We start from the raw sequence: 12,822 nt of genomic DNA, 5'->3' as shown, positions 1-12,822 counted from the left end.
TCATGCCGTTCAGTTATATCCCTGTTTGACCCCCAGCACCACAGGTTCCCCTGAGCATGACTAGTTGTAGGCCTGGGGTGGCCTGGGCTGTAACCCCTGCACTGTGTCTTCCAGCTTTGAAATGCCAGCCCAATTGGTGGACAGTCACCATGAGGGGCCTGCTAGTGTCCTCAGCGTCTCTTGGGAACTTTCCTCAGCTAAAGATCTGTTTTGTTTTGTTTTGTTTTGGGGGGGGGGCGCACACCTGGTTGTGCTCAGGATTACTCCTGACTCAGGGGACCATATGGAATACCGGGAATCGAATCCACGCACAACCTGGCAAATGCCCTACCACTGTGCTACCTCTCTGGCCCCCATTTAAAGATATATTTTTCTGTCTTGTCTTCTTTATTTGAAAGAGAAATTAAAAAACATTATGCCACTTTTAATACTTGCATTCTGTCATTGTTTTACTCACTATGAGAGCTACATATTTTACAGTTGTTTTCTACATAATTGATCTCATTAAGTTTTCATAGCTGTATAAAAGAAACTTCAGAATTCTTTTTAGTTAGGGGCGAGCCACACCTGGCAGTCCTCAGGGATGACTCCCAGTATACCTGGGGGTTGCAGTGCCCAGGAATCAAACTTGGGTCAACCTCATGCAAAGCAAGTACTTCAACCCCCATACTATTTCTATTTAACTCCCCTACTATCTCATTCAGTATTTGTTATTATGGCTCCTTTATGAAGGAAACAAACCCCAGAGAAATGAAACGAGAATCTCTAGATTATGCGTTTAGTGGCAGAATGAAGTCCCAGTCTTCTAAGTCTAGGATGTGTCCCAAAGGATGTATGTCTTTGGGATGAGCCTCAAACTTCAAACATGCATACATTTTTAATACTTTGTTTTAAAATAAATTTCCTTATGAGTTACTAGTAGTAAAAGTTGAGGTTGTATACTATTTTATATATTCAGGATTGTATAAAGATGGCTCAGGTGAAAAGGCGTCACAAGTGGGAAAAAATGGAAGCAGCCCTGTTCTATATCATGACAGTGACAGTGTGTGCTTAAATATACAGTCTTGCTCAGCCACATCCAGTGAGATTAGATTTACTTTTAAAAGACTTAGTAGTTGAGACCTTTCAACTTTCATTCCAGCAGGCAATGTGATATTGAGCAAAGTATTAAAATTGGATGTGGGCTAATGGAGCTATGTTCTGAATTCATCTGAATTCAGCTCCTATACAACTAAATGCTGACTACTATAGGGATTTTAAATACCTGGTGACACATAAATATTAAATATTGCCAACAGTACAGCCAAAAAGAATCCATGCCGTGACTTATAAGCATATAGGACTATATATTATTCTGCATTTGCTGAGATTTTGTGAGGTATCCAAAGATAATATTTCCTGAAAGATATATATTTGAACTTGAACTTAGTCTGGGGATATTTCTACTTGAAGGCCAAAATTTTGCTTAAAGACATAGATTTAGTGAGTTCTCAGTTTGATTAGGCAGGTGGCAAAAGACTCAAATAAACTTGTTTTCATATATCTTCAGATAGGTAGGGATGTAGATTAATTTCTATCACATTGACCACTTGTATGGAGTCTTTCTAAACTGTAATACACACACACACACACACACACAAATGAAAGAGGTAGTAGCTTCTCTTTCCTGAGACCCCTATCGTTGGTCTTTTTTTAAAAACATCCATTTGAATGGAAATTAGATCATGCTGCTTCTCAGAACTGGGCCTCTATCTGCACTTTCCTGAGAAGATGTACTTTTTTCTTTTTAAATAAAAGTGATAAAAATGCCTTTGAAAAATTGGCTTCTTCCCTATTTTACTGCAACAAGAAGGCAGCATAAACACTGCAGAGAGTGTCTTTGACTGGGAGGCTTTGACATTGGGGAAACTTGGCAGCACTCTCCTGCTGAGGGGAAGAGCAGCAAATGTGTTTCTCTGCTACCAGGCGATGAGAATCCTTGCTTGTCTGACCACACAGTTAGAATCTCTGAGCTTGTGCTAGACACAGAGCTTCCATGGTCATTTTCTCCATGTCTAAACACAAAGACTTTCTTTGCTTTTCTAACCCATTAAGGCTAGAAATACAGTAATATTTTAAGAATATGCAGAATTTGTAAATAGCCTAGAAACAAGGATGTTCCCAAGTAGTCAAGTGACCCCAGACCCATTCTTGGTGACACATGGTCAGCTAAGCCTGTGGTTCATTGCTTGAGCCCTGCAATGCCAGGAACTATCAAGACTAACCCAGCAGTGCTCCTGGGAGGTTTCCAAGGATATGCCTGGTAATATTTAGAGGCCATGAGATGCTGGGGATTGAATTCATACAGTTCTGGCTCATATAGGCCATGTATCCTAGCCACTGTACTATCTCTTCAGCCCTAGCAAATTGTTTTGGTTTGGTTTGGTTTGGTTTGGGGGCCACACCCAGCTGTGCTTCTGGCTCTGTGCTCAGAAATTACTCCTGGCAGTCTCAGGGGATGTTGAGGATGGAATCCAGGTCAGCTATATGCAAGGCAAATACCCTTCCCACTGTGCTATCACTCCAATTCCAGGTTTTTTATTTTTAAAATATCTTCCCTGGACCAGGGAGATAGTTCAAAGAAATAATATGCATGCTTTGCATGCTAGGTGCCCAGGTTTGATCTCTGACCACATCGTCCCTAAGCACCACTGGAAGTAACTGCTAAGCATGAGGCCAAGAATAGCCCCAAGCTTCCTTGATTCATAACCACTTAATAAAATATTTTTCAGAGTTAGGCTGGGTATGATAGTGGTGTTGTTTAGATGCATAAATTCTCAACCAAATTTTTTGTTTTATTAAGATTACATAGTTTACAATGCTATTAATAATGGTTTCTGATGCACATAATTCCAGTGTACCCTCTCTGTCTCCCATGGACCCCAATACCACCTTCCCTGTCAATCCTACCCTTAACTCAAGTATGTAGATTAATTCCCCCTTCATACTACTTTGGTTCTTTGTGTGTCTTCTTGTCCTACATGTGAAAGATACCACTCTATCTGATCTTTTCTTTCTTTTCTTTTCTTTCACTCAGCATAATATCCTCTTGTTCCAGCCATATTGCTGAAAATTGCATAATACTATTCTTAGAGCTATATATACACTGTGTATATATCACACACACTGCACATATTACTGATCCATTCATTTATAGTTGTGCCTTTGGGTTACTTTCATATCTTGGCTAGTATTAATTACTAAGTGTGACAATGAACATAGGTGTGCATGTATCATTTTGAATTAATGTTTTTGTGTTTTGGGGATAAATGCCAAGAAGTGGTATTGCTGGATTATATGATTCTCAACCTAATTTAAAAGGTTGATGTGGGGCTGGAAAGATAGCGCTTACAAGAGCCAGCCAAGGAAGGACCGTGGTTCGATCCGCCGGCGTCCCATATGGTCCGCCAAGCCAGGGGCGATTTCTGAGCGCTTAGCCAGGAGTAACCCCTGAGCATCAAACGGGTGTGGCCCCCCCCAAAAAAATTAAAGGGTTGATGTAAGAACTCAATAATGCATTAAAAATGCTAAGCATGTAGACAACCATGAGAAATGATGGCTGCCACTATCACTGCCCCCTCAACACAGGAGGCAAATCCCTTTCTATGAACTTCACTCTGACCATTTAAACCACTCATATTCCCTTTAATCCTTCATCATACTGAACATCATATATCCAGATCTGAGAGTGTGCCTTTTATACTGTGCTTTTTGCTTTCTTCTTTCAGATCTGTAAGAGCAAAGCTAAAGAATCTCAGCAGTATTATCACAGCTTGGCTGTCCGGCAGAGTCTAGCTGTCCACTTTAACATCCAGCAGGACTGTGGACATTTTCTTGCTGAAGTTCCTAACCGTCTACTTCCCTGGAACAATCCTGATGCTCCTGAAGAGGACGATGATGAAGTGGAGGAGACTCGAGAAGAGGTGACAGAAGAAATGGATGAGAAAAACTCCAAACCCTGCCTTGAAAGAGAATCATCCCAGAAGGAAGGCCAAGGAGTCATTAGCAAGAAACAGAGAAGCCATGTTGTGGTCATCACCCGAGAGGTTCCCTGTCTTACCGTGGCTGATTTTGTGCGAGACTCTTTGGGTCAGCATGGGAAAAGCCCTGATCTGTATGAGAGACAAGTATGTTTGCTGCTTCTACAGCTGTGCTCTGGTCTTGAACACCTCAAACCCTACCACGTCACTCACTGCGACCTTCGCCTAGAGAACCTGCTGCTGGTCCACTACCAGCCTGGTGGAACTGTCCAGGGCCTTGGGTTGACTGAGCCTGGCCCCACTTCCTCTTGTCCCACAAGACTCATAGTAAGCAACTTCTCTCAGGCCAAGCAGAAGAGCCATCTGGTAGACCCAGAGATCCTCCGGGACCATTCCCGCCTCGCCCCAGAGATCATTACAGCCACCCAGTATAAGAAGTGTGATGAGTTCCAGACCGGAATCCTCATCTATGAAATGTTGCATCTGCCCAACCCCTTTGATGAGAACCCAGATCTAAAGGAGAAGGAATACACCAGGGCAGACCTGCCTCGCATCCCTCTGCGCTCCCCCTACTCCCGGGGCTTGCAGCAGCTGGCGAGCTGCCTCCTAAATCCCAACCCTTCTGAGCGGATCCTCATTTCTGATGCCAGAAGTATCCTCCAGTGTCTGCTCTGGGGCCCCCGGGAAGATCTCTTCCAGACTTTCACTGCCTCCACCAGCCCAGTGCAGAGGAACACCCTGCTCCAAAATTGGCTAGACATCAAGCGAACCCTGCTGATGATCAAGTTTGCTGAAAAGTCACTGGACAGAGAGGCAGGAGTCAGCCTTGAGGACTGGCTTTGTGCTCAGTATTTGGCTTTTGCTACTCCAGACTCTATCAGCTGTATTGTGAAAATCCTGCAACACCGCTAACCTACCTGTTGCTGCTTTTACTCCCTTTTCATCTGAAATGACCCATGCACTTCCCCTTCCCAATGCTCACCCAGAATTGAAGGAAAAAAGAAAGATGAATTTTCCACTCCTGCCTATGAACAAATGCATTTCCCTGGAAGCTCATCCAGTCATACACAGCTCCAAATCAAGTAAGAAGCTGAGTCTGTCTGAGCTTTATAGAAAGTCAATGCACAAACAAGCATTTGCCTTGCTTTGGAACACTTTGCACCCCAATCCACAAATGCAAGTAAACATGGAAACGCATCCTTGAAAGAAAGGACAGAGCCTCTTTGGTATGGACTCAGTGAGCAGTGTCCAGTTCCTCTGTAATTCTGAATATTACCTGTCTTTTATAAATCCCAACTATTTATTCTCATAAGCAATATATAGACTTAACCAGTCTCTACTACTGTCCTCCCATAAGTACCCACAACAGACATCCTTCCCTTCAAGTATTAGTAACTGACTTTCTTATCAGGCAGAACTGCCATCCTCAGCATCAAACCAGTTAGGTTTCAGGGTCTGTATCCTTGGTTCCAGCAAACAGTGGAAGGACAAGGCAGAATCCCAGCTCTTGGATCATGGACCCCCTTTCACAGTTTTTGTTTCTATTGTGTGTGTGTGTGTGTGTGTGTGTGTGTGTGTGTGTGTGCACTGTGTGAAGGAAAGTCCTAGCGGATTCCCTCTGCCACCACTGCCTGATTCTCCTGCAACTCTGCTCTTTCCCCACTTGCCAGTAAAAATTGGATTTCTTCGCCATTTGTGTGGCCCATCTCAGAGCTGACCCAGGTGGTGTCACCAACGCCTCAGAAGAGTGGAATTGCAGTTCAGATCTTCTAAAGAACTGGCAGGGCACGGGGGATGATTTTCCTGCATGTGCAATTCTCTTGGGACCAGCAGTGGAATAAGAGTTGAAAGTACCGTTCTTTGATTACTGTCAGAACTGTCAGCATCCACAGCCGTCTGCATGCCACTTTCCTATATCCCCAGCAGCAGTAATCAGCTGGCTTCCTTCTCTCCATAGCTGGTGTTTGTTCATTTACCAAATGCTGCCTCAACAGCCCTGAGTAAAATGGCAATCAGATGAGCTCTAAGATCTCCTCAGAAGACACCATTCAGATGACTGTTAGAATGGCCAGAGGCGGGGCCATTACAGGACTGCAACCCTGCCCTCAGGATGCCCATCGTGCCTGCAGATCACTGCTACACCCTCCTTATAGCTTCCAGCTGGTTCTCAAGAACAGGACAATTCACAGGGGAATGTCTGGCTGAGGTGTGTGGCTGAGAGCTGTCAATGTGTGGGTCTGGATTTCTCTCGGACATACGTGCAATTTTTTACGTATTTTTTCACTGCATATAATGTTTATGTTGCAACTTCACCTGAAGCAAGATCTCTAGAAATCCTCCTTTCTCCCCTTGGCACATATATACACCAAGAGATTAGTGTTCCTTCCATGGGTGAGTGTATGTATCTACACACTTGTATTCAAAACTGTGACTATCTGTTTACTTCAACCTTGAATCCCAAGAGTCAGATGGTGAGAATGTGTGTTTGTGTGTGTGCCTACATGTGCGCATGCACATGCTGGAAATAGAGGCCAACCCTCTTGGGGAGCAACCTGTGGCCATCAACAGACAAGTTCTCTGCTCCCAGTGAGGGATCCCGGAGCCCCTCAATGACCAGCACAGAGTTTCTTACAGCCAAGACTAATTGTGCAGTATTACTTAGATAGCACATTAGTGGCCTTTTGGAAATTACTATAATTTTAACATTTTAACAGCCTATATTGATGAGGATCAAGAAAGGAGAAGAATGTATTTTATTATGCTCTTCTTTCTTTTTCTTTTCTCTCTTTTTTTTAAGAGAATTGGGACAGGGGAGGCTCTGCTGGGAGGCTGTCCTTGTCCTCCTGGCCAACAGGTTCAAAACTCCGGGGATGAAAGTGGCTGGCACAGAGTCTTGCCTCCTCTGTCCCTAACGGTGGCTATGGAGTGGACATGCTGCTGCAGGCCAGCAGAACATTCTCTTTCCATGCCCTGTGGCAATGGCCACGCCTTGGCTAACAGGCTGGTGCTTGGTTCACTTAGCATAGCCCATCTGCACATAACTCCTTGCCTACTTACACACTGAATGGCAACACAGTCCACCAACCCTGTCAGCCAGCATGCTCTCCTAGCAGCACCCATTCCTCCTGCCACCCAGTCCATGGTTTGTATATTGAAATATTTTCTCAGTGTCATTCTTGTGGTGCCTTTCCCATGTCAATTTGAATGTTGAGTATTTAATAAGGTTTCTTATTTAATGAAGATTGTTCCCTGGTCCTCTATTTGTTCTCTAGTTTTCTTTTCTTCCTTACTATTTTGCCTTGGACCCAGTCTTTTTAACTCAATACAGTAGTAGAAGCATGGACACCCTTCACTCCAGCATCCCACTATCTTAGAGCACCACCTCCTCTGGCTTTTATTCAAACTTACTTCGGGCAAAAAATGGTTGACAGCTGTGAGAGAAGCCCTCCTTTGACTTCCTCAGGCACGATTCTCCATTCGTTTTTCTCTGAGTGACAGCTGAGGAAGGAGAAGTGGAAAGGGAAGGGTGTGTTCCAGGTTAGAGCAAAAGAAACAAAATACTATATTCTCCAGGCAAGAAGTAGTATCAGATAGATGGTCCTCAGAATATTTTTACAGAAGATTGAAATTCAATCATTATCACAAATACCTTTTTTACTTCTTAAAAGTTTTACTTGTAATAGGAACTTAAATTTATACATCAACTGGAAAACAGTACTACCCTCAGGCACAGATAGATTATATATATATATGTCTGTGTATATATATATATATTTATATATATATATATCAGTTTGGGATTTTGACTAGTATAGCACTTTAAGTTTCCTCAAGTAACATTGAGTTATTGTATTTCAATATTGATTGGAAAGCTTTTCTTTTCTACTGAAATCTGTACTATAGATGATTTCATTTTTATTGAGAGCTTGAACAATCAAAGCCGCTAATAGACTTCCTTAAGCCACATAAACACAAACAATTTCTCTGACATATCTGAGTGGTAGAGAAAGAGGACATGGTTGGAGTGGCCAAGACCAAGACTGAATGTATAACAGAGTGCCTTGTTAAAGTGAGAATCTTGGAAGGAGTAAACTGAGAGGACCATAAAGACTAGTGGAGGTCTCCCTGCTAGTCTTAGGAGAGACAGTCCCTTGGCTACATGGACACACCACTGTGATACTAGAAACTAATTTATGAAAAGTAGACTGCAGAATAAGGGGAAGGGAGACAGTTGTACCTGTGGAACCAACAGCAAACGAATCTTAAGTGAGAACTATCAACCCCTGAGCTAAATTAGAATCAAGAGCCAGGATTATGGCAATGGGTTTGTTTCAGATTTTACTCTTAAATGAGGAGCTAGGTGAGATCCAGCCCCTATACCACCTAATAAAAGGGCTAAAACTAAATCAAGTATTGGGATTTTAAGAGTCTAAGTTGCCTTTTCGTTGACAAGTTAAGTGGGTACCAGTTTTGGCAGAATAAGTTAATAAACATGGAAAACTAAGGGGTTAAAAGTTATCCCCCCAGAAATATTGATGTCTGATCATAAAATGGCCTAAAATTGTACCTCCATGTAACATTATAAAATTTCCACATACAATCTTTGACTTCTGTATTGGGGCAGAGGACTGCAGTGAATTCAAAATACCTTGATACTGAGAAGTAACCTGACTTTATTTTGCTGGCTTTCCTGAATCTAGGATTTTTTTTAATCCCAAACTCAATCTGCAGTGATCTAGAAAAATATATATCACTGAAATCAGAAAAGGGAATGGGTTTTGGATGTAGTCCCTTATTCCAAATGATGTTATGAATAAAGTGTACTTGGGTAGGGGGGAACGCCAAGAGGAACTTGATACTGTGCACCAACTAACTCTGATGCATTCTTCATTTCCCTCACTATTAATAACGATGGACAGTTCTGGTTCAGACTAATGAGTGAGCAGAATAGCTGCCCATGAAACCAGATTATATAGTTTTACCTCATGGAAGTTCATACCCAAAGTGCTGTGCCCAGAGATAAGTCCAAGTGCTACTCTTGCTAAAGTGTGCAATGAAGTCCAGCTTTCCCCAAAAAGAGTATTCTATGGACCAAAAATGATACCATAAGGGGAGCCAGAAAAGCTGCAATGCAAGATCCCAGTCAGAGATTATACCAAAGACATCAAGCCTTCTTATCCTGTGCTGCTTCAGTGGTAAGGTTGAGTTATGATGGACAGCCATGAAAGAAGATTTCATGTACATTCCATATCAAGGTGTTAAGCTGAAAAAGTAATCCAACATCAGAAAGCACCTATATGTATATATATATATATATATAAGGCATATCTACTTTGTGCATTTGAGGAAAAGAATGTTGAAAGCTTTGGGCCGATTGTAAAGTCCCCCAATACCTCTAAGTTGTACACAACTGAGACTGTTGCCCAAACTCTTCATATGTGATGCTGAGGACTGAGAGTCAATCTTTTATTTTTTCCTTTTGGTAAAAGATATGGTAGTTTCAATAGATTTGCTTAAAGAACTCTCGGGAAATATAACAAATTGTAATCATTTTTATAAACCTCCCTACCAAGGTAGTTACCACTTTACCACTTACCATCACTATCATTAAGTGCCCAGAAAGTGCCAGGTGCTATTCAGCTGTGAAACACCGCTCTCGTCAGCTGTTTGAAATTAGAGTAAGTTTTCTGCATCAGCCACTGCTGGAAGCTTCTCCACCTAGTGGGGGCAGGGCCCGGCTCTCCTGACGTCCTGTACCTCTTTTCCACTCCAAAGAACCTCATCTTTTTATGCCCCCATCTGCCCTCTTTCCTTCTCACCTCACATGCATGTTTTTCTTAAATCCAGAGCGTTTCAGGGAATCAAAAGAGGTCAGAAATTTTTTTAACATAGCAGAAGTAGAGTCATATATTTTGCTACGAATATTATTCTATGGAAAATCCGCTTTGCCCGTATAGTGTGTGGAAAGTATCTTGTGTGTCTGCACTCCGGATAACTTCAATGTCGAACTAGCCTGTGGCTTCAGGGTAGCATTTCTGAAAGATAAACCGCACGGCTTCAGGAAAACTTGCTCCCAATACTCCATGGGTATCCCTCTGCCTGCCAGTTTGAAAGAACGTCCTGTGTCTGTAAGTGTACTGGATTGGGACTCTGTGTGTGCAGAGCACTTGGGTGTGAGATGGGGTGGAAGCAGCGCCTTCCTCCTCATGATCTGAATCATGACCATCCTCATTCCTATCTTCAGTTGCCCTGTGGTTCTGCCCGTGCTCTATCTCCAAAACATTGTTTCTCTTGTTCCTTCTGGAGGTCACCCCACTACTTACTTTAGAGTTGTATAATCTACCAATGAATGATCCCTCTGTCACCAGATGGCCCCCACCCCACCCTTTGGTTTGCTGTGGTACTTTGCTGTTTTCTCTGTGGCATCATGTTACTTGTGTAAATAAATTCATTTTGATATACACTAATCACTTTCATGACTCTCCTTTGTCTGGGGACAGTTTGGCGCAGGTGTGGCAGTAGCCCACCCTACCCCTACCCCCCCCCCCCCCGCAGCATGCGCGTGCTCTTAGATCCCCATCCCTGGGGCCATTTATTCTCTGCCTTCCCTTCCTAATCTGAGATTGCTGCAAAGCCAGAGTGAAGGCTGGAGTCTGAGGTTTGCTGTGTGAGAGCGGCCCCTGGTGGCCCGTTGACAACAGCCTCCCGGGTGAGTACTGCGGGTTTGACAGGCTGGTGAGTGAGTCAGAGATCCTCAGTGGAGAGCTGAGCTGGGTAGAGGCTGAAATCAGGGCAGGGTCTGAACAGCATCACTTGATCAGGAATTTATGTGCCTTTTGCCTGTTTCTTAAGCTGCACATTCACACGTGGCCAGGGAAGCTAGTGTGCTGTCTAACTTGGTTTTTTGTTTGTTTTTGTCGTTGGGTTTTTTTGTTTTTGTTCTTTGGGCTATACCTGGAAACATTCAAGGCTTACTCCTGGCTCTGTGCTCAGGGATCACTCCTGTTGGGCTCTGGGCACACGGAGTACTAGAGAAAAGAGGCAAGAAAGAGAATTCGTGGTCGGCAGTGCAGTGGCAGCTGTCTCCTTGTTGGCAATGATGAGATAAAAGTGCCAACGTGTACTCTAAATTTAGGCATGATTTTAGAGCTCTGAATCCCTTACAGTGAACACTGCCTGGTGTTTTAGCTTTTTTTTTTTTTTTCCAATAGTGAGCACTGTGGGATCTGCTGATGTGGTATTTAAGGCATATTCCAGGAAAGTGATGGTCAGACTTGAGTTCTATGTTGCCAAAGAACCAAAACACATCACTGGAGGGCCTCTGAGTTGTTCTTTTGTTTTGTTTTGTTTTATTTTTTTTAAGTTCTTTCTGAGTTGCCTGAGCCTAGGCAAAGGGTCAGCCACAAAACTGAGACAGGGCCAGGAACACAGGCTCTGCCTGCTGTATTTCCCAGGCTGTGACCTAATGCTGCTAGGAACCACCCTTCCTGTTTGGGAACACAGCTCTCAGCCTTCCAGGTGCCAGAGGGGCCAAAGATAGTAGCGGGTAGTGGCGATGACTATCTATGGGGCGGAGGGTACAAGGGGCAGAGGTCACCACCTAATGTGCCACTGGCTTGCATCACCTGCCTAGGACCAGAATGGTGGGAGCAGCTGAGAGTAAGTAGCCTTAGACGAGTCACTTTAGCCACTAGGGTGGAGTCAGGACTGGGAAAGCCAGAATTTCTTCTTGCCAGGTGTCCTCTGGTGTAAGTGACGGAAAGTCATCTGACTCCCCCTCCGTAACCTTGCGCAGCTTGGGATCCCTTCCTGGGAATTCTTTTCTTGGGTTTTCTCACCAGATGCCCCTTCTTTCACTCTGGCTGTCCAGAAGCCATGCCCTGTTGACCTTTGGACAGGGCCGTTCCTCATGCTGCAGATGGGCTTGCTCGGGAGCTGAGTCCTCACTCTCAAGTCATGAGCACACCGTGCCAGGCCATCTGCGTGCTGCCACTACCCTTTGCGCTCTGCCTGCTCTCTGAGGCCCAGCAGCCTGCGTACTAATACGCCAGCCACACTCTGCAAGGAAAGGAAGTTCATTAGTGCCTTCGGAGCCAGGGTGGCAGTTGGCACATCACATGTGGTCGTTAAGAGCAGCTCAAGGCAATTACAGCTGAAACTTTAAAATTGGATTTCATACTGGTTGGGGGCAGGAGGGAGTTGGTTGCCAACATGCAACTGTTCAAATTCACCCTCCCTTGAGTGCAGGCTGGCTCTCTGGGAGGGCCCCTGACTTCCTGGAGATCCCAGACCCAGACACCTTCAGGCTCTGGAATGGGCATGGCAGGCCCCAGAAAACAACTGCAGACGATGGGGCGTGGGTGGAGACAGGGCCCCAGGAATTCTCCATCATGGCTTGGCCAAGCTCACCACCACCCAGCATTTAACAGCCCACTCTGCTGGAGCCATGGTTTTGGAAGTCAGCGAAATCCTCCTGCCTACGGCTCTTCTTTTACTGTCTTTTCTTGACCCCAGACGCCTCCAGATCACCATGGTTCACTAATGTCAGTGACTCTGAGGACTGAACCATATCAATCCTACAGGGTCCCCCACTTGATGAGTTCCACACACCTTAGGGGTCAGGCATTTGGGCCCAACCAGAGTCCATAGCTGCTCTCGTTCCCTTGCTAATTCCTGCCTCTCAGGGGCCAGAAACCTTCGTTTGGAAGGCTTTTGGAAGACCCTCTGGAAACTGCAGTCAGGAGCTTCAGAATGGGCCTCACATGCTGCACATCGCCCATTAGTGGCAGAGAAGCTGGACCAC

The 12,822-nt window shown here is 44.4% G+C and overlaps 1 protein-coding gene across 1 annotated transcript in view; it reads left to right on the top strand.

The window, feature by feature from the left end:
* PEAK1 (pseudopodium enriched atypical kinase 1) overlaps positions 1-5,602 on the top strand; it is a 101,232-nt gene extending 95,630 nt beyond the window's left edge. Inside the window, exon 5 of the mRNA XM_049777577.1 lies at positions 3,768-5,602. Within this exon, the coding sequence (XP_049633534.1) occupies positions 3,768-4,931 (1,164 nt within the window). The 3' untranslated portion in view covers positions 4,932-5,602. The remainder of the gene's footprint in view (positions 1-3,767) is intronic.
* Positions 5,603-12,822: the final 7,220 nt, after the last annotated feature.

The sequence above is a fragment of the Suncus etruscus genome, chromosome 1 (genome assembly GCF_024139225.1).
Source record: "Suncus etruscus isolate mSunEtr1 chromosome 1, mSunEtr1.pri.cur, whole genome shotgun sequence".
Taxonomy (NCBI): domain Eukaryota; kingdom Metazoa; phylum Chordata; class Mammalia; order Eulipotyphla; family Soricidae; genus Suncus; species Suncus etruscus.
This window is presented reverse-complemented; position numbering and strand designations above follow the sequence as displayed.